This window comes from Mesoplodon mirus (genome assembly GCF_964341445.2).
Source record: "Mesoplodon mirus genome assembly, chromosome: 8".
Lineage (NCBI taxonomy): Eukaryota > Metazoa > Chordata > Mammalia > Artiodactyla > Ziphiidae > Mesoplodon > Mesoplodon mirus.
The window spans coordinates 4,972,297-4,993,993 of NC_138984.1; the positions used below are offsets into that span (position 1 = coordinate 4,972,297).

Here is a 21,697-nt window from a genome sequence, read left to right on the forward strand (position 1 = left end):
GCACATTTATTTTAAGCATAAAAAGGGATGAATTACAAAAAGTACTGCAGATTCAGGAGAAAGAGCCCAGCTGCTCACCTGGCGTCTTTAAATGAGGCCAAATCCCACCAGCCAGGGCCTGGGACGAGTCCAGGGGCAGTAGCCTCAGAAAAGTGGGTGTGGAGGCGAGCTGGCCAGCACCCGACAGCACCTTGGTGGGTTGCTCAGCTACCAGCACACGGGCAGATGGTCTCGTAGTCCCTCAGATTTCACTGCTCTCAACTCGTGTTCCCCATGTGAAAATAACTTGTTATTAAAAAAAATGGTCGTGTCAACTCTGTTTTTGAATATGCAGTTCTAGAACTGGACATGTAAAAGTACTGGCTTTAGAACTGTCTGTTCACACACAATTCTCTGAATATAAATCAGGTGTTTGTTTCAAGAAACTACAACAGGATGGTGGTTGTGAGGTTAGACCCTATGGAGAAAGCCAGAAATCCTCCGCATTTTAATACCTGATGTGTTGACACTGCAGGGCAGGGTCACAAACCATCACGGCGAAGGGCCACCAGACAGTGGCCTTGCGGGCAGTAGCCTTGTTTCGGGGTCGGGGGGGAGGGGTTGTTTTTGTTTATTTATTTTTACAGATCTTTAAAAATGCAACAATCCTTCTCAGCTCACGAGCAGCAACAGCACAGGGAGGGGGTGACGGCTGTGGGAGAGCCATCTTCCCTTTGATATTTCTTCTGGGGACACGTCACTTTTTTTTTTTTAATTTATTTTATTTTTATTTTTGGCTGCGTTGGATCTTCGTTGCTGCGCGCAGGCTTTCTCTAGTTGTGGCGAGCGGGGGCTACTCTTCGTTGCGGTGCGCGGGCTTCTCATTGCGGTGGCTTCTCTTGTTGCGGAGCACGGGCTCTAGGCGCGTGGGCTTCAGTAGTTGTGGCTCGCGGGCTCTGAGCGCAGGCTCAGTAGCTGTGACACACGGGCTTAGTTGCTCCACGGCATGTGGGATCTTCCTGGACCAGGGCTCGAACCTGTGTCCCCTGCATTGGCAGGCGGATTCTCAACCACTGCGCCCCCAGGGAAGTTGGGGACACATCACTTATGGTTTGGACTGTCCTCTTCCATTTCCGGGGGTGGGGGGAGAGGTGGAGGATCACTCTCTGTAACTGTCTCATTCCCATGGAAACAGTGTCAGGACTTTAACAGCAGGACTCCAGGGGGCTCTGTCTCCAGGTCACTGTGCCCATCCTAGAGGGTGATCTGGTCTCTGAGAAGAACAGCACCCTGTGAGCTGGACACCACCAAGACCTGGAGCAAAGCCCACCATCCAGGGCTGGCAGGAGACAGACTGCCCTGGGGTGGGGTGTGAGTATGTGTGAGCGTGTGTGTTTGTGTGTGTGTGTGTGTGTTTGTCTCCCTCTCAGGCAGATTCGGAACCTGCCCAGCCCAGGAAGCCCCTGCATCTGCATCTTGGAACACACTTAGCTTACACCTGTACTGCCAGGCTCCTGCCCGAACGGAAGGCGGGCCAGGGCACATCCTACAGCCAGTGCTTCGTGGGACTAATAAGCTGCCGCCCCTCCTGAAGGGGCAGCAGAGGGTCCAGTGGTAAGTGGTCCCCGCGGCTCATTCCCACCGTTATGTGTTAGCCCCAAGGTCCAGAGGTTGTGTGAGGACTCCTTCCATCTGCCCTGCTGTGTCCCTCTCCAAAGCCAGCGCCTGTGTAATGACTGCTGGGAGCCCAGGGGCCCGGCCCCCAACTCCCTTCAGAATCCTTCTACGCACGAGGGCAATGGGAGATGCACACGCTGGCAGCCTGGTCCACCTGGAGATCAGGCGGTCACACCCCGTGTAACTGACAGTCCCTGCACACAACCTCCCTCTTGGTTCAGCCTCACCCGCTCCCCTCCGCTGCATGGAAGGAGTTGAGGACACACTGCCACCTGGTTTCTGTCACCAAGCCCCGCCCCCTCCACACACACCCTTCACACTTTCAACATACTTGTCCCACCCAAGTTGCCCTCAAAGAGCAAGGCTGCTCTCTTCTTTTGTTTGTGGTGTTGCCATTTTGTAAAAGAAGCAAAACGGTAAGAAATAGGACTCAGAAAAGGATGGCGTGCTGGCCACACATGCTGCCCCTTGGGCCACATGGACAGAACCGAGCAGCTTCCAGACACAAGACAGGGGTGACCATCTGCTACACTCAGAATCCTTCCTGAACCAAGATCCTCCCAACACAGGACACCCAGGAAGCCACTACGATGGGTAAAAGACTACACTGTGAGTTGCATGTGGTTTCCACTTCTGGCCTGGGTCAATCATCAAAGAATTGATTCAGTCAAACCATTTCAGTCACGTTGAACTGTCACCTTCTGTAGATAATCGGCAGCTGTACATGGCATGCACGCAGGTGCGCGCGCACATACGCACACGGGGGCCTGTCCCAGCCCCTCAGGTCTTGGGCCCACGATGCCCCAGCTCTCAGGCTGGGGGTCCCTGAGTCCTGCATGAAGAGGTGACGTGGAGGGGAGAGTCTGCCTTCATCACACTACACACCCTCCTCATGTAATTCTTTTTTTTGGCACTTGGCCTATTTTGCTCCTGGTATTTTGCCTTCTGCTGCCTTATCTCCACGTCCTGGCCCAGGGAGTTGACCATGGCCCCAGTGAAAATCTGCCCTTAGAGTTCTAACATCCAGCAAGCGTGATCTACCAGCGTCATCCTACAGGAGGTACGTCGTCTTTACACGGCAATCCTGTCTCGCAGCAGCCGTGACTGGAAGGTGGGCTCCACGCTGTCACATCCGTCCCCGTCCCCCTCTGGAACGTAAGCCTGTCCCCCTGACCCGCTGCCCCGCATCTGATGGTGCTGCCTGCCCCCCTTTCTTTCTCCTCTGCCCGCCCCGAGGCTGGCCTCAGCCAGCATTTCTTCCTTTCTGTACAAACTTCCACAGAGAACCTCTCAACCTGTGGTCAGACTCCCTCGGTCAAGGACCGGTTATGAGTCTCTGATCTCGCCCTTCCCTGGGACCAATAAAATGGGGTGGGAGGGTGGGAGAGAAGTGAGCTTGTAAAAGGCAGAGATTTGCGAAAGGAAGCACAGAGGTGAGAGCAAGCAGGACCTGGCCCTTCTGGTCTCCGGGGCACCCTGTTCCCACTGGGCAAACTGAGTGGAAAAGGTCTGTTCATCAGGGAAGAGATCTGCATTACAAAGCCTCCCACTGGTTAAAACTTAAGAGTCTGCGACCCAAGCAATGCCATTCAGAGGTGTCTCTAAGTCTTCCCTTGGAGCTATTGAGAAAAACATCCAACTCTGCCTCCCCATGAGATGTGACTTTTGAAGACCATGCAGTCCTGAGGCCACCAGAACTGCCTGCCGCCAAGTGGGGAGACCCAAGCAATGGGAGAGGCAGGTTCCTCCCTAGCTCACGTGGATCAGGTGATCAGGGGCTTTCTCAAGCTACACACCTATCCCCGGAGCTGCTCCAGGTACATAAGTTAATGAATTCCCCCTTTCTACTGAAGCTCAGTGAAGCTGGTCATCTCTCCCTTGCAAACAAGGGATTCGACACTACGACAATGAACATGAACCAGATCAGAGCAGGCAGCTGCCTGGGTGAATGATGGACTGGTTGGCGGCCACTTGGTTCCCTGGATCCAGAGCCGCTGCCAGCAAGACGACAAAGTCAAGGCCCAAGGTCATGGGCAGGTGTAGCAACGGACCAAGGAGAAAACACCTGGTGGCAATTCAGCTTTGACAGATCCAAGGACTATTTTCTAATGTGCAATTAAGTCATGCACTTAAAGGTCTAAAAAACCATCTTGGGGCTTAAAATTTCTCTAGAAAAAATAACTTCTAATTTCAAAGGTGAAAAACTTTCTAGACCCCAGTCTCCTTTTTCCTATTAAAGAAATGGTTCTGTCCTGAGGCGTCTTAGGAAAGACGCGGTTGTGTTCCCAGCATGCACGCTACTATTTTGGGGTCTCTGTCAGTCAAGTGACATGAAGAAAGATATGTGGGCTACCCTGGGGGCCCGGGGACACTTCCCGGCAGAAGCCAGCATGCAAAGCTGCTCAGCTGACCAGGTGTAAATCACCACCGTGAATTACAGTTATTCATCCAGAAGCTTCTTTTCCCCTCTGGAACACACACACTGACCACAGGTGCCATGTCCAGCCCTCAGTAGGCCCTCAGTTTCCCGGTGAATTAATTAGAAACATACGGGACAGTGTGTTCTGAGGCCCAAACAACCAATTCAAAAATACATTTTGTCCTGCCAATTTTGTCAATGCCAAAAACATAAGCTCCTTACTCTAATTTTACAGCTCTCTTTTTCTTATTTAAAATGAAGTAGAACATCCTTCTCTTTAATGATTTCTTTGAAGTTCTAGTGATTATTTTAGTATCCTTTGCCTATTTTAAAGGCACTATATCACCTGATCCCTCAATATGGCCTTCCATGTGAGGGAACAGAGTTGGCAGACGGTTACACAGATCAAGACGAGGACAAGAATCGATGATATTTCTATAGTTAGAGACTGAGTTGTTAGCATCTGAAATAATTAAAGAAGATGGCTGAACTGATCTCTGCTTTATCTATTAAGCCAAGCTACCAGTGGGCTCCTAATTTTAAGGCTTCAGATAATCCTCATTAAAAACTTACCATGTCCTTATAATCGCTTGGTTGCAAGTAACATGGTAAAGTTACGTTGAAACATTTAACTGGCTAGAGTTCAGAACTACTCAAACTTTATTAGTGTTTACATATTTTGTTCATTGGAACACTAAACAGCACCCAAGAACGTGTTTAGAAATAAGCCGAACATCTGCTGAGCAGGGGTAGCTCACAAAAATGTTTTTTAAGTTTATTTGATTTGGAAAGGGTTTGTGGAGCTGACAGTTGAAATGCATTTCACATGTGCCAGAAAATAAGGCTGGTATTTACCACATGGCTTGTTTCTAAGAAACGAAGTAAACATTCATTTTTAAAAAATGACTTCAGATACCCATGCTCCTGAGGAGGCTTTTAACTGCCCTGACGATAGACACATCTGCTGGGAAACAAGTCCAGGCGCAGTCCTCAAGGGAAGCAGCAAGATGACCAGAGGGATGTCCAGCTCACAGTGACCTGATGGCCAGCAGCCCCCGCTCCTGGAGGAAGTGACCACTAGAACTGCAGCCGGTGTGCGACGTCCCGGCCAGGAACGGGCAGGGCACAGTGGTAACCCCAGCGCCAGTCACCCTCGGGGGGCCCCCTCGGATCGGAAACTCCGGAGACAAGGCTAAGATGGGGCTGTCTCGTCCATCACAGCGGCCACCGTGCTCTGAGGCCACGTCCAACCAGAGAAGCTCGTGACCCTGCACCGCAGCCCAGACAGAGTCCCCACCGCCCGGGTGCAAGAAAGACCTCACAGAACTCGGCCCCATCCTAGAAGCCCTGTGGGGATGGTGGGCCAGGTTAAAGTCCATCCTTCTTTCTAGTTTCCAAGGGGCCCGAGTAGGTCCCAGGCATCTCATACAGCGCTCTACTGTCGTGACCTGAGCTGTGCTTAGAGCTGTGCTTAAAGCTGTTAGAATAACCGCACTGGTGAGGAGAGACAGTGCCTCAGGCATCTTCGAGCCAGGCCTGAGCTGGTCAAGGAACAGGACGCCTGGGGCACGAGCAGCCGGGATCGTGACCTCGAGCCTGGTGGACACGAAGTCCTGAAGCCACACCTGTGAGAACAGCCCAGGAGGCAGGGCTGCCCACCTGAAGCAGAAGATGCAGGAACAAAGGGGCGGGACCCTTATTTACAAGGTACGCGTCCCTGAGCCCTCTCTCCGTGCCAGGGGCTAACGCAGCCTTCTGCACGCTTACACTCATATTCAGTCCCTACAATGACTGGGGAGCAGGGAGCAGTAAGCTGAAATCCAGGAGGATGGGTAACTCGCCCAAGGCCACAACGACAGTAAGTGGCTATGCCAGGCTGGGAACCCGGGTTTCAACCACAGGCAAGTGCGGGCCTGACGCGCGGGTGAGGCGGTGCCGTCGCAGCCCTCGTGCTGGCACGTCCCCCATTACCAGGCTCGTGGCCGGAACCTGCTGGCTGCCGGCCTAGATTCGGGGCTGCCATGGCCTCGGAGCTTTTTTACCCAAAAATGTGAATTGGTGAAGAACCTACAGGAAGCTGGAGTCATTCACTGAAGGAATGAGCCTCTGATGGATTCAGCTCCTGAGGACCTGGGAACGACAGGGTCAGCCGCCCCCGAGTCACACCAGGCTGAGGCCCCGCTCTGCAGCAGGTGGCGAACCCACCTGTGTCACACCTGGATGAGCACTTACTCCAGATTCCAACAAAGGGAAGCTCTCAGACAGCGTGACAACAACCCGGCACTTTCCACCCATTTGGTGGCCCTAAGTCCTTGAAAAATTAGCCAAGAGCAGTCAACTTTATCATCACAGGAAGGTCGGTCTCTGGACGTCCTTAAAGTTGTTTCCACCAACCTTAACACCAGCTACTTAGCCTGCTGGGCGCTTTAGTGCGTCTTAGGGCTAGAGGCTCCTTCCCCTCCTCACCGCCAGGAGAGCAGCTGCTGGGCAGCAGCCTTTCTGGGCCCCAGGTCCCCTGCGTGGCCCACGGTGGGAGGCACAAGGGGAGGGGCACAGAGGGAGATGTAGCGGGGCAAGGGCTCAGCAACGGCTCAGCTCTGAAGCTCAGAGCTCTCGGGGACACCACCGTGTCCTGGTCTGCAAGGGAACGTGTCTCAGGTGGCTCACGTTTCCAGCAAATTCCTACATAATACTGGGCAGCCCTGGTTTTCTTTCCTTTTCTTTCTTATTTTGAAGGAAGAGAGCGAAAAACTGCGGCAGGCCCATGGTGTCTGTGCGGGGGAAGGCAGGGTGCACAGCAGACATCAAGCACACAAACGCATGAGATGGAAACTCAAATTACACGCCCAGATCCTCACTCACTGTCCTAATTAGCAGCCACTAATAGGGCGCTGAGTGGCAGAGGAATAATTTCCTCCCCATTCTTTCCAACAGAAGTGAGTGACAGCTGTGAAATTCCATCAGAGGTGTGAAGGTCACATGTACACTAACCTAATCTTTGTGACATTCTGGGAGACCAGCCATGAGCATGGCCAGTGAGGTCTGGGGCAGCTAATCGCCCTTCTTGTCAGCAAGAAGTAACGGGGCAACTTCAACAGGTCTGAGTGCAGCTTCTGTTTCAACACCAGATGTGTAATATACACATACTATTACGGGTTAAATTCTGTTCCCTAAAAATGTGTTCCCGTCTGAACCCCCAGTACCTGTGGGCCTAAATCCAGAGACGAGTGTCTTCATGAGATGAGGGAAACCTGGACACAGACACAGGGAGAAGGCCCTGTGACGACACGGCAGAGACTGGAATGATGCGTAAGCCCAGGAACACCAAGGGCTGCCGGTCACCAGGAACGTGGATTCTCCCACATTCCCTCCGGAAGGAGCCAACCTGTCAGCAACTTGATCTCAGACTCCTGGCCTCTGGAGCCGTGAGAATACATCTCCATTGTTTCAAGCCACCCAGTTTGTGGTAATATGTCATGCAGCCCTAGGACTCGGATACACACGTGTATCTCACGCACACGCACAATTAAAAGGGCATTTGCCTGCACAAAAATTTTACTCTTTGGATTATTTTCATGGACTTACAGGCTCCCTATTGGGTTACCCACTTTTGCACTGTTAATCCACTAATTAAAAAACACACATAATATTTAAATCCATTCCCTCATTTCAGTTGTATCTTTAAAATAATCTAAATTGTACGAGTCAGCTGCCTTTGCCACAAGGATAAAGTACCAACCCAAATGTTCCACACACTTAAAGTACAACAGGTGTCGTCCTCTGAGAGGTGATGAAACCTGCACTCTGGCAAAGGTTGGGGACCTGAAAACAGAAGGCCCTGACCACCTTCACCCTCCCAGCAATCTAAAGATCTCCACCACAGGTCAGAGTAACACTAAAGGATATTTACACATTAATTAAAGCAAAAGAAGAGCCTGTGCAGACGGGAGAAGGGCAGGGAAGCTCCAAAGAGCTGTGTGCACAGACAGAGCCCCCAGGAACACGCCTCCCGTGTAAAGCCGCGGCCCTGTATGGGGAAGGCAGTGGATCACTCCAGCCACTGTAAGAGGAAAGGGGAATAAGGCTGCAGGTAATAGTAACAGCAAGAAAATGGAGAGGTCTCACAGCTCACCCGGAGTCCAAACCTCTCGGCCGGGCGACCATGACATACACCTTCAGCTGTGTCCTACCCTGACCCTTGGCTACGAAAGTAGCTGCAGGTGGTACTGAGCTGTAATCGGCTTCATCAACCTCCCGCACACCCCAGAGAGGATCCCCTTTGCTCTGATGGTCTCCATAAACCTGGGTGATGACACAGAACGCTGCAGCTCCAGAACATTCTCTGTGGAAAGCTTCTCAGTGGAGCAAGCAAGGGTAATCGACGGATGTTAATGCCGCCGGCAAGGACTGAAATCACTTTGCAGCTACAGGCTCTGTGACCGGGGGCAGGGACTTCTGTGTGCCGAGACGATGAGAAAGCAAGGCTTTTCTCATTCATTTCCTTTTGGAAACAACAAGTTATGGTTCCCTCCTGCTGCCACGTGGGACTCGCTCCAGTACGTGGACAGACCGTGGGAAGCGAAGACACGGCCACCTGCCTGGTTCCAGGGAAACAGGGAGTCATGGGGACTGAAGGCTTCCAGGCACCAGGCGGCACCTGCTCACCATTCTTCCAGGTCCTGGAGGACCTGACGCACGTCCCCTGGGGGGACCTCTCTACGCTCCTGGCAACGTCAAGGAACAATCCGCTGACCTCTCAAACGGTGAGAGGACAGGTGGCCAGGTGGCAGGGCCAGCTCCTGAAGGGCGCGAGCAAAGATCTTGGACAATCTTTCCCCTGACCCAGGAGCCCTTGGGCACAGACCCCACTGAGGGGTGAGATGTTTCCACTTTGCAGATGAAAGAAGGGACGTCCCGTTAGCGAACTCGAGAAGGCATCCACCCTGTAAAATAATGTATTCTGGGGGGCTTCCCTGGTGGCGCAGTGGTTGAGAGTCTGCCTGCTAATGCAGGGGACACGGGTTCGAGCCCTGGTCTGGAAAGATCCCACATGCCACGGAGCGGCTGGGCCCGTGAGCCACAACTACTGAGCCTGCGCGTCTGGAGCCTGTGCTCCGCAACAAGAGGGGCCGCGACAGTGAGAGGCCCGCGCACCGCGATGAAGAGTGGTCCCTGCTTGCCACAACTAGAGAAAGCCCTCGCGCAGAAACAAAGACCCAATACAGCAAAAATAAATTAATTAAATTAATAAACTCCTACCCCCAACATCTTCTTTAAAAAATAATAATAATAATAATAATGTATTCTGAAAATCGTATGATACCATGAAACTCACGGAGTAAAATGGGTTACCTGAAAAGTGGAAGAAGTCGGGCTCTTACAGATCACATTTAGGTCTCCCCACTGGGTACAGTTTTTACCTTTGATGTGCAAACGTTCAAGAGAAAGGCTTTTGTGTTCATCAAAATATAAGGGCCCGCTACAAAGAAATCACAGTCAGGGCCAGATGCGATGGCATAAACTGAGCGCCCAAAGGGAAATGGCAAAAGCCACAATAAGAACAAAACAGCACCACACGGGGAAGGGGAAGGCGGCCCCAGGCGGGAGAACCGGGGACCCGCACCAACCACGCCAGACGTCGAACGGAGCACAGGAGAATCCAGCTTGTGGCAGCAAAACCAGGGCCCAGACCACGAAACCTCCAGGGACCCCCGACCAAGGGGTCCCCTCAACTGAAATCCTGAGCGTTCCAGGGGCACACAGGCAGATTTACTTGAGGAGGTGATCCTCTCACTTGCAGTCCAGCTAATTAGTCCATCAGCAGCTGGTGTCATCAATCTACACAATTGCTAGACCCGAGGAATAAGTAGAACCTCCAAGAAAAAGGCTCTAAAAACCTCTCGGGGGGCTTCCCTGGTGGCGCAGTGGTTGCGAGTCCGCCTGCCGATGCAGGGGACACGGGTTCGTGCCCCGGTCCGGGAAGATCCCACACGCCGCGGAGCGGCTAGGCCCGTGAGCCATGGCCACTGAGCCTGCACATCCGGAGCCTGTGCTCCGCAACGGGAGAGGCCACAGCAGTGAGAGGCCCGCGTACCGCAAAAAAAAAAAACAAAACCTCTCGGATATAATCAAAATGACTATGGCTAAAACCCACAGTCAGACACAAAGGCACAAATACACAAGTACAACCCAGGTACGGATTCCAGGAAAGAAGACGGCCAACTTTCTCACCTCTCTAAAGCACGCGATTTTCTAGCATCTGTATCCATTTTTCCCACATCTGAGCCTTCACTTCTAATCTCCCTTAAACCATCATTTCAATACAGATAACGAAAAAAGTAGGCCTTTCCCTCATGTGACCACCACGAGACTTTTATGGTGGGATTGCAAAATTCTGCAAAGTCATGGCAGAGCCCCAAGCACAGAATGCCACAGAATTCCATCTCCCACACTTTACTGAACGGTTACACAGTATCCAGGACAAGAGTTAAATACTAGAACAGGTGTTACAGGAAACATGTGAAGCTACTGAGGACTACTGCTAAAAAGACAACTAAGGGACAAAACAGGGCGAAATGTTTAACTTAAAATAAAAGAAAAGGAATAAATGAAACAAAATAGGATGATACACAGGACGAGGAGGGAAGGGAAGACTACAGTACAGAGTTGTGTCTCTCCTCGCTCTTCAAACAAGACAAGCGCTGCCATGAAGAAAATGTATAGTTACCTGCATCCATATCTGCAAAGAATGGAACAGCCAGTAAGAAAAAGAAGGAACCAGAAATTCAGTGTCTCAGAGTTGGATTTTAAAAGGTTACATGGAGAGAAAATATAATTTAGAAAACTGTGTGTGTACACTCTACCTGGATTTGGGGACACGGGAGCTAAGTGGTTTCCTAGCATTACTACCATCATTTTATTTAAAGCAAAAAACAAAATATGGATATGTTAACTGAAGAAGTAAAAGCCTCATGGCAAAAGAAATAGCTTATTCTCGTGCAACGTGATTATTAAATGTTTAGAATACAATACAAGGGGGAAAACATACTCAAACATATGGTGGTGGTCATCTGAAAGGCTCGGATCTATGACTAAGGAACAGTACACACAAATTAGGTATAAACTCAAGATCCAGATCAGAGAAACGTCCAAGCAGTAATAGTTAAAGGAGTGACACTGGATTCACATTTGAAGGGGCGGAACTATTCGGTACGAAATACATCCAACAGCATTTCGTGGTTTGACTCTATTTGCTCCAAATGCCGAGATGGTTAGCGAAAAATACTACAGAAGAAGCAACATGCCTACGGATTTTTACTGCTTGGTATGTTATTATTACTTTTCTTAACATGGGATACATCACAGTAATGATTTAGAATATGCTAACAAAAAATTCAGAAAACTAAGCTCTCTAGAGGTGGAGACTGTGTGACACACAGCATACCTTCGGGAGACTCCTCCTGGACGTATGTGCCGGTCAGATAGCGATGCACCAGGGCCGACTTGCCACTGGCCAAATTACCCACGATGCCCTGAAACACAGAAATGGACAGTCACTAAGGAGTAGTCAGTATATCATGCTATTCAGCAACCTGCAAATAGAGAGGTTAATAAAATGGACAGCAGTCCTAAACACCATCATGACCAAACATCAGCGGGATGGCTGAAAATGGGCTAGTTAAATCCTTCTGCTGGAGAAGAAGGGATTCCAACACCTTCAGTTAAGATGTCACGTTTTATCAGCCTCTACAGCCTGAAGAATCAACATGGTTGGAACACACGCTGAATCCCATGAGTGCTGGTTACATCGGGAAGGTGTACAGTGAGTCAGCCACCAACATGTATTGTGGACCCTCGCAACACGCAACAAGGGGCTTCCCTGGTGGCGCAGAGGTTGAGAGTCCGCCTGCCGATGCAGGGGACACGGGTTCGTGCCCCGGTCCGGGAAGAGCCCACATGCCGCGGAGCGGCTGGGCCCATGAGCCATGGCCGCTGAACCTGCGCGTCCGGAGCCTGTGCTCCGCAACGGGAGAGGCCACAGCAGTGAGAGGCCCGCGTACCACACACACACACACAAAAAAACCGCTCAACAAGGTACGAGGTTAAATGGGGCACAGTGGCAGTACAGAGCCACAAGGGGATTAGGAGGACGTTCTGGTGCATTCCGTCACGACTCTGGGGTAGGATTTGGAGCCGGGTGAGACTAGCTGAAAAAGAGCCACACCAGAAAAGCACAGTGCCGGGGAAGGACCCGAGGGGAGAAAACTGGACCAAGGCGGGGAAGAGGAGGAGAGCCGGCCTGCATCTCTGGACACGGGGTCCACACTGCAGGACAGGGCAGGGACCCACGGTCAAGGCGGCAAAGGTGTTCATGCTGGATGGAAACCAGGTCAGCATGATGTGAGGGCCACTGTACCAGCAAGCAGGAACTCACAGTCACCAGCGGGCAAGGCTGGCTTCACCCTGCCTTCTTCAGAGAAAGCTCCCTTGTTAACACAGCTGACACACATGGACTCAGGTGGCTGTCCCTGGGGAGGTGGCTGTCCCTGGGGAGGCCCTCCCTCTGCTCGGGATCTCACTCCCCCACCCTCTACCTTCTATGCAAAGACTCTTCTGCATTTTAATCTTTTCCTCCCCCGCTAGAACTTTCCCCTCTGCATTTAAGCATGATCCAATCAATTGTCTCTTGAGGAAAAGCAGGAAGAGAGACCCGCCCTGGACACAGGTCCCGGCCTACGAAGAGCCTGCCTCCCTCTCGCCCACTCTCTGACCCTCCCCACCCCCAGCCTGCTGTTTTTTTTTTTTTTTTTTTTTTTTTTTTTTTTTTTTTTTTTTTGCTGTACGCGGGCCTCTCACTGCTGTGGCCTCTCCCGTTGCGGAGCACAGGCTCCGGACACACAGGCTCCGTGGCCATGGCTCGCGGGCCCAGCCGCTCCGCGGCATGTGGGATCTTCCGGGATCGGGGCACGAACCCGTGTCCCCTGCATCGGCAGGCGGACTCTCAACCACTGCGCCACCAGGGAAGCCCCAGCCTGCTGTTTTGACCCTATGGCTACAAGGACACTGCTCGAGGTCACCGAGGACTTCTGTTTCTAAATCCCCTGGCCCTCCCCTTGCTGCATCACCGGAAGCTGTAGAGGAGATTCTCTTTCTTCAAACTTCCCGCTCTGGGCTTCCTCTTCAAATTACCCCCAGCCCACGCTGGCTCCTTCCCTAGACCTCCTAGATTCCCTAGATCCTGGATTCTAAGTACCACCCCCCCTCCAACCAAGGGAGCCAGGCTACATCCCACCTACTCCCAGTAAGCTACGGATACCCACTCTCATTCTCCAGCCCCACCCCCTCTCCAGGTAAACCCATACACACCTACACTGGTACTGAAACCTCAGCATGTCCAGACCTTACTGTTTTCTCCCCAGTCCGCTCGTCCTGTGATCACATCACCACCGAGACTCGCAAGCCAGACACCTGGACGCCGTCTCCAATTCCCACCCCGCCCAGATGTGCTTTTGAGGGTCTCCACACACACACACACACACCCGCCACGGGGCAGGCTGTGCGTCCGTCCACTGGATCCTGGGAGAGCCTTTAGCTTATCTCCCTGCCTGAGAGCTCCCCATCTTCGCCCAGAGAATACCAGAGATTCTTTAAAATTGACACTGCAAAGATGAGACTCCCTCATTTCACAACTCCCGGGAAGCCTCCCACTGCCTGCAGGCCAGAGTCCAAGTATTTCACGAACAGACAACAAAGTGTCTCCCTCCAAATCCTCACGATCAATTCTGCTGTAGGCACCCAGGTCCGGCAGGGACCACACGGACATATCACTCACCTGGGCACCCCTCCCTTCACCTGAAGAGAGTTTTGGGTGGTTTCCCTGCTTCTCTACACACCCAGAACACTTTCCACTGTGACTGCTGATGCTCTTGACACCACCCCCCGGTACGCTCAGGTCCCCGAAGACCCAGAACTATGTCTCTGATGCTGGCAAGGACACCTCTCTGAATGCCTAGACTCGGCACTGTCTCCGGCCCCAGTAAAGTGCCGGTAAATATGGGATGGATGGATGGATGGAATGGGGGGTGGGGGGTGTGCTTGGTTGGCTGGATAAATGGGTAATGGTGCCACTAATGAGAAGAACAAACATAAACGCAAACAAATTTGCCACGAGATTGTGGAAAGTAAGTTAAAACCTGATCTAAAACCCTGAACCATCCTGTCCCTCCCACCATCACGGTCCTTTCGTCCTCAGCTTCCCACTCCCTGCTTCGTCCCCAATATGCCAGGGACCAAACACCATCCTAGCAGGCCTTGCAGACTCCAGACGCCTAGATCGTTCCACATCAATCGCTGCCCGAAATAATACTCCTACTCATGGGTCAGCAATCAGTTCAGATGTCACCTCCTCTGAGAAGCCTTCCTAATGCCACAGCCTCAACCAGTGCCTCTCCCCAAAGCTCCCTTAGTCCTCTCCTCCTAACGCTACCTTGCCACTTAGCCCTTTGTTTCCCCAACATCGGTATGTGGGTCTGACTCTCTCCAGTGCTGACAAGGGACTGGATCTCGTTTCTGTCTGGTTCTCTACCCACAGCACTGCCCACGGCGGACTCCTAGCAACACTGGGTGAATGAATGAATGAATGACACTAACGCCAGCGGGTAGAAACGAGATGCTTCATTACTACAGCTCCAAGCCCCAGACTATGTGGACGGATCCTAAATAAAATGGTTTCCCTTCCTGATTTGACTTATGTCTTCCCTTTGCTTTGGGCCTCTATAATCTGAGAATTTCTACCTGTTAATTATTCTTTTGCTCAAGGGCACCTGCTGTTTGTCAGCTTCACACTGAGAAAATCCGAAACAGTATGCCGCAGAATTGAATTTTTAATTAAGATTAGGCTTTTTCTTTCCCAAGGAGGAAAATGTTCAAAATCACTGTTCAGTCTGTGCTTTCTGTGTGCGGCAATATTCCTTCCTTCTTACATGTCAATGATTTGCTAAGAATTAACTCACCCCTTATAAGGATCCAGTCACTCGATCCCAGGGGTTGGGGGGGGGAGGTGTTTTATTTGGATTGAATAGCCATCTCATACACCTTCTTATGTTTGCACACTGTGGGCTTATTTTAATTTGAAACGCTGGCAGAAACTAACAGCCAGCTGTGAGGAGGAAATACAGTAAGGGATGAAAATGCTCTTTAAGCTGTAAAGCTGCACTGGGATCCATGAACTGCTACTGGATACAAACTAGAGAGAATGGAATCAGGCCACTCTGGGTCTACAGGCTCGGGGAAAAGCAAGGTAACACGGGAAAAGGTGTCCTGAACATTACAGATCTGTGTATTTTGGTGGAGACACGTCAGCACACGGGCCCGGCATCCTCTGGGCAGTGCTGTGAACAGTCACATCACACGAAGTGTATTTCTAAACTGAGTTCTCTACTGTCCCACACTTCACCACTTACCAGCTATACACGTGGTTTGCTGAAAATAAAATCGAGGCTTTTGGTAAAAATCCCAGTTGAGAATTCAATGAAAACGCACAAATAGGATGTGACAGGTTGCTGACAGACGCCCACCTCTACAGGCCAGAGATCTATGGCGTGGTTTCCTTTCCGCCCAGAGGTAAGTGGTCAGCACGTGCTGCCTGGCACACGTCTGCAGGGACCCGAGTGTGGACCCAAAGCAACTGGCCCCCATCACACAACCTCAGGAAGCATATAGCATGGCACTGCCACTCTTGAAAAGAACGCAAACATTGGGGAATTCCCTGGAGGTCCAGTGGTTAGGACTCCTTGCTTTCACTGCCGAGGGGCCGGGTTCAATCCCTGGTCAGGGAACTAAGATCCCACAAGCCATGTGGTGGGCCAAAAAAAAAAAAAAAAAAAGAAAGAAAAGAAAGCAAACATTGACATTTTTTCTCTGACAGATTCCAGATGGTTTATGGCCCAACATTACATAAAGAGTCCATTTGAGGCTTGCTATTATGTCACTGAATTGCGTTTCTGAAAGAGTCAGGGGTTCCGAGGGTGCTGACCTAAGGGACCACCTGTCCCGGTTGCTGTACCCAGGCAGGACACAATCGCAGCCCTGTGGATACACAGAGGCTGCCCCGAACAAAGGAGCATTTCTGTAGACGCTGGGAACGCCTTAGCACATAAGGGATCTGCTGAGGAGGCCACGCTGCCTGCTGCACCACCCCCAGCAGGAGGATGCCCGGCCCAGAGCAGAGCTGGCCGTCCTGCTGGGGTCTGGGCCGACCCCACACGGGTCGGGAGCAGGGCGCCTCCCCCAGAAGAACTGCAGAATCCTCCCCGTTTACCTATCCGTGAGATGGAGTCCACCCCTTCTGTGAATTCAAGCCAACTTTATGCGAGTTCTGCTTTAGGATCATAAATCCACACCACCGGTTAACACAAGCACCCCTTCACCTCCAAGCATTGATTCCAGAAAACTCCATGCTTTTGAAATACCAGCAGAGAACAGGTTTTGGTAGCAGGCGTCCTCAGTCATGGGCTGCTATGCAGGCTCTGGTAGAACCCTCACCACCTGTAACTCCCCAGACTGGGTCTAAACCATGGGCCTTGACACCCTTCAACTTTAAACTTCAGTGCCTCGGGCTTCCCTGGTGGCGCAGTGGTTGAGAGTCCGCCTGCCGATGCAGGGGACACGGGTTCGTGCCCCGGTCCGGGAAGATCCCACATGCCGCGGAGCGGCTGGGCCCGTGAGCCATGGCCGCTGAGCCTGCGTGTCCGGAGCCTGTGCTCCGCAACGGGAGAGGCCACAGCAGTGAGAGGCCCGCATGCCACAAAAAATAAATTAATTAATTTAAAAACTTCAGCTCCTCCCTTGCACTGGCCACACTTCAGATGCTCTACAGCCACACAGGGCCCATGGGTGCCACCCTGAAGACAGAGAACACTTCCACGTTGCAGAAAGTTCTGCCGGCAGAGCTGATGCGGAAGCAAACTCCAGGTTCAAATCCCGGCTCCCGTCTCACTAACCAGGGCTCCTGGGGCACGTTCTTAACACCTGAGGCTCTGCCCCTGATGCCTGTGGAGTGGGGACAACGGCACGACCGGCTCAGGACTCAAGGTGGTGACGCCATCCAGGAGGTACCCCACGTCATCATCAGAACGCTGTTCCCCTTGCTTTACTCCGACGGCAGGACCCCAACCTTTGGCTGGCTCGAGAGGCTGCCTCGGAAACTGGGAAACCTCCCTGGAAACCTCCAAGCAGCATCCTTGGCCACGCGGCCGCCACCGCTGATGTCGCTTCCTGACCGTGTCCCGCGGGATTCGCTCTGTTCCGGGGACGGCGTCAGAGAGCACAGGGGACAGAGTGGCACTGTCCCGGGGCTGGGCTTGCAGAACCCGCGCTTCTGGAACAGCCCCGGAACCGTGGGCCCCTTTGCCTCCCCCCGAGGGGCGGAGGAGCCACCGAGAAAGGTCAGACCCGGTGGGAGGAAGAAGCGGGGATGAGAGGGCAGGGGGCCTGGCCTGGACACCTGGCAGTGGCAGCGGGGACACATATCAGATGCTCTCGGGCCTGGGGGGATGTCAGAGGACCTGCCCACGAACCCTCTCTTCAGGCCTTCAGTTTCAAAACCTGTTCTTCCCGGTGACACTGGAAGTCACAGACACTCTTGTCCTTGCTCCATCTCCTTGTCTCGGAGCGGAGAGGCCAGAAGGGGCCTGTCCCCCGCCGGGTCCACCCGCGAAGCACCGCAGGTGGCTGGGGCCCCGGGAAGGGCATCCGAGGGCCTCTGGGGTCACCGGGCAGACAGGCTGGAACTGCTAACAAACCCTGGGGTGTCAGAGAAGGGGCACATGGGGGGACAACGTGCCGAGGCTGAGGGGCCAGGTGGGCCGAGCAGAGCAGGTCCAGGGCCTGGACAGGATGAGCTGATCTGCTATCACCACGGTCAGAGTCTGTCACGTGAGAAGTTTAAGACACACACACACACACACACACACACACACACACGTCCTCCAGACACCGCGTATTTCATAACAATGTGATTATCTAACAGTTCTAGCTGTCCTTTCTTCCACCCCCAAGTGCGGGGGGCGGGTGAAGTGGGGAGAGGCTCAGAGGTGTGGCTGTAACGGATCCAAGTCATTTTTTATTTAAGTCAATTTAAATAGTGTCACTGAAAGAGTACTTGAAGTTCACAATAAAAACAAAACTTTAAATTTTACGCTACTCCTCTGTAACACAGTACACAGTCACATTTTCTCTGTGATGAATTATAATTACATCTTGATGACTCGCTACAGAGACTTTCCATGACATCCTGCAAAAGACTAATAAGCTGTGTGCGTGTGTGCACGTGTGCGCGTGTGCGCGAGACAGAGTCTCTCTCTCACACACTCAGATACGAGAGACAGTGGCGGGTGGACCCAGCCCTGCACACAAGGCCACCTGCCTGGCCGTCTGTCATGACCGTCACAGGTGCCCTCCAGACTCCAGCCCTAACCTCAGCCTCCCCTGGCCCCTCCCCAGGACACAGCAGAACACGGCCCACCTCTGGGCCCCAGGGAATGAGACCCCTCACGCCCACCGGGATGCGGGCTTGGGGCGCTCACAGGTCACACCTCGCCTCTTCCTGAGCCCCCCTCCAAGCCCCCCTCCTGCAGGTGAGGAATGACCACGCCCAAGGCCAGAGCAAACACTCACCACTTTGAGCTCTGGGACAGATCGACTTAATGTCCATTCCTGGCTGTTCACAAAGGCATCTGTAAAACAGGAGGGTAAAAGGAAGTGAGATGCTGCAACTTATCAAAGTGCAAGGTCAAGATGCCCCCAAGGTGCCAGTTTTCAAACGGGAAGGACACCGAAGACGGTCCAGCCCACCCCTAGCATCACTTCCACCCAGAGAAGCTGAGATGTGCCTGGTTCACACGGCTGTTCCGATTCCAGTTGGTCTCCTGCCTCCGCTCCAACAACTCCAAAGTCCTGCTCCAGCCCCGTAGGCCCCACCCTGCCCACAGGCGTTAAGACCCTCCAGATCCCGAATGTGGGCAAGTGTGAGGATGAAGGAAGCTCCTGGCTGTCCTGGAAATGACCCTGTAGCCAGTGAACTCTGGGCCTTTTGGTTTTTCACTAAAATACTCACTTGCCTGAACCCCCCCCCCACCCCGCCCAGTAAAGTTATGGTAGGTGATGGTTGGAAAATCCAAGTGTTTACGACACTATGGTTTTGAAGAAGACTTTCGAGCTGGAGTTTTGATCCTCAGAAACATATTAGACACTGAAGATCCAGTCAGAACACCTTGGGATGTGTCAGAAAGTCAAGGGGGAGGACTTCCCTGGTGGCGCAGTGGTTAAGAATCTGCCTGCCAATGCAGGGGACACAGGTTCAAGCCCTGGTCCGGGAAGATCCCACATGCTGTGGAGCAACTAAGCCTGTGCGCCACAACTAACGAGCCTGCACTCTACAGCCCGTGAGCCACAACTACTGAGCCCACGTGCCACAACTACTGAGCCTGTGCTCTAGAGCAAGCCACAACTACTGAGCCCACGTGCCACAACTACTGAGCCTGTGCTCGAGAGCTGCGAGCTACAACTACTGAAGCCCATGCACCTAGAACCCGTGCTCCGCAACAAGAGAAGCCACCGCAATGAGAAGCCCGCGCACCGCGACGAAGAGTAGCCCCCGCTTGCCGCAACTAGAGAACGCCCGCGCACAGCAACGAAGACCCAACACAGCCAATAAATAAATAAATAAACAAACAAAGTTATTTTTTAAAAAAAGAAAGCGCACTGTTGCTGTGCTTGTAACAACCCAAGGCTGGTTACGTACATTTGGATACGTCCACATAATGAAGGCTAAGTCGCCAACAAAATGTTTAAAGCCCCAACGTACCAAAGTGCAGCCATCCCAAAGCTACAGGGTTGTGTGTGTGTGTGTGTAAAATACACACACAAGCTTGTCCATGCTGAGAACACTTCTGGCAGGATAAAAAACTTCACAGCTGCTGATCTAGGGTTAGGGAACCAGGCGGCCTGGGGACAAGGTAATGAAGAGATTTTCTTCTCATTGTCACCTTTTGGTAACTTCCACATTCTCTACCATCTGGCATGAAAAAAAGAATTCAATAATATAGTTTTTAATAACCTTAATAGGAAAACAAAGAGAGTCAAGTGGGAATTAAAATGAGCTCCATTCACTAATGCACAGCTGATATTTAAGCACATACCACCAAAGATTATGTTTCTCACAACAAGTATCACATATTCATTATAAATTAAGCAGGGGTCCATTAAAGAAAGACGTGTAATTATATAAACACTGCAACCATGCGTGTGGTGCCTTTTTACTTGTAAACATATCTTCCCTCGAATGGAATAAATTTGTTTGTGGCAACTAGCTTAATAAAATCAATGCCTGATCTACCTGACCAGATTAATAAAATTAATGCTTGACTTAACTGACCAGAAAAACACATCTTCAATTTTAAAAGATTTACTTTAAAAATGTTCGTCGCCTCCATCATTGCCCGGTCAGGACTGAATTCTGCCTCCCAAGAAGCTAAATGAAAAATAACAAAAGATGCAGCAGAAGTCGTACACACCAGATACTCCTTCACGCTACTCCTCTATGGATCGGGACCCTTCTGTGGGCTGGACTCCCTAAGTGGGAGTTACAGGGATGACAGTGCAGCCCCTCTGGAAGAGTTCATCGCGGGGTGAGCAGGGTGGGGACCATGGCGACCAGACCAGCCGGCTGCCCTATTTAAGTCCCACGGTGCAGCAATCCTTAAAGGATAAACACCCATGCGTCGGGGGCACACACCCAGCAGCCTGTGCGTGTGTGCGTGTATGGGAACGCGTGTATGGGAAAGCGTGTGCACGTGCACATGTGTTCTCAGAGCAGCTAGAACCAAAAGTCACGGAAGATGTGTCTCATTTCAGAAGAGGCCATTCTGCGCTCCACTCAATTCCCCCACTTAAGAGTAGAATAATCTTAAGAAAACACATTCCCATGCGCTTTTGAAATGCTACTGGACTTGAATTTAGAATAAAACACACCCGGTGACCGCTGACTGACTGCTTTAAGCCTGTCGGGGACATTGAAGCCCCTTGAGCTGTCGTCCCTGGGGGCCAGCATGCTGGGCGTCCTCTGTAATGACCCAATAGAGTTTAGGAAAAGAAGCCGTTAATCATTTCTTATCATTAACATGGCTCCACTTCAGATTACATTTTATCTTTTCAATTTAAATCATAATAGTGAAAAGAAATTCTCAAAGAACACCAAGATTAGGGAACCTGAAGTAACAGGGAACTTTTATCAGGAGTGAAAAACCCAGACTATTAGCTTCTTCAGAAAAGAAATCTGAAGGCAGTTGGAGAAAGAAAGTGACCACCCTCCCCCCCCCACCCCCCCACAAAAAGCAGACTCAGGGACGGGGCCTAAGGACACAAGGAGAAGTTATCAGGACAGAGCAGGAAACCAAAACTGCTCAGCACTCGGGGGGAACTGTTATGAATTTTAAGCAGAAATTCTCAGCCTAGTTATTCTGAGTTGACGACCGACCAAAACGTGAAATTAAAGGAAAAGACACCAACCCCCCGCTGTCTCACTGGTGTGCCCACAGGTCACACGCATGGCGTATTATTTTA

The 21,697-nt window shown here is 51.8% G+C and overlaps 1 protein-coding gene across 6 annotated transcripts in view; it reads right to left on the minus strand.

The window, feature by feature from the left end:
• Window positions 1-21,697, minus strand: part of AGAP1 (ArfGAP with GTPase domain, ankyrin repeat and PH domain 1) — a 574,296-nt gene that overhangs the window by 362,671 nt on the left and 189,928 nt on the right. For all 6 annotated transcript variants that reach the window (XM_082631241.1, XM_082631240.1, XM_082631242.1 and 3 more), the window contains exons 2-3: window positions 18,752-18,810; window positions 11,520-11,607 (exon numbers count right to left, since the gene is read on the minus strand). In XM_082631241.1, coding sequence (XP_082487367.1) covers window positions 11,520-11,607; window positions 18,752-18,810 — 147 coding nt within the window. The remainder of the gene's footprint in view (window positions 1-11,519; window positions 11,608-18,751; window positions 18,811-21,697) is intronic.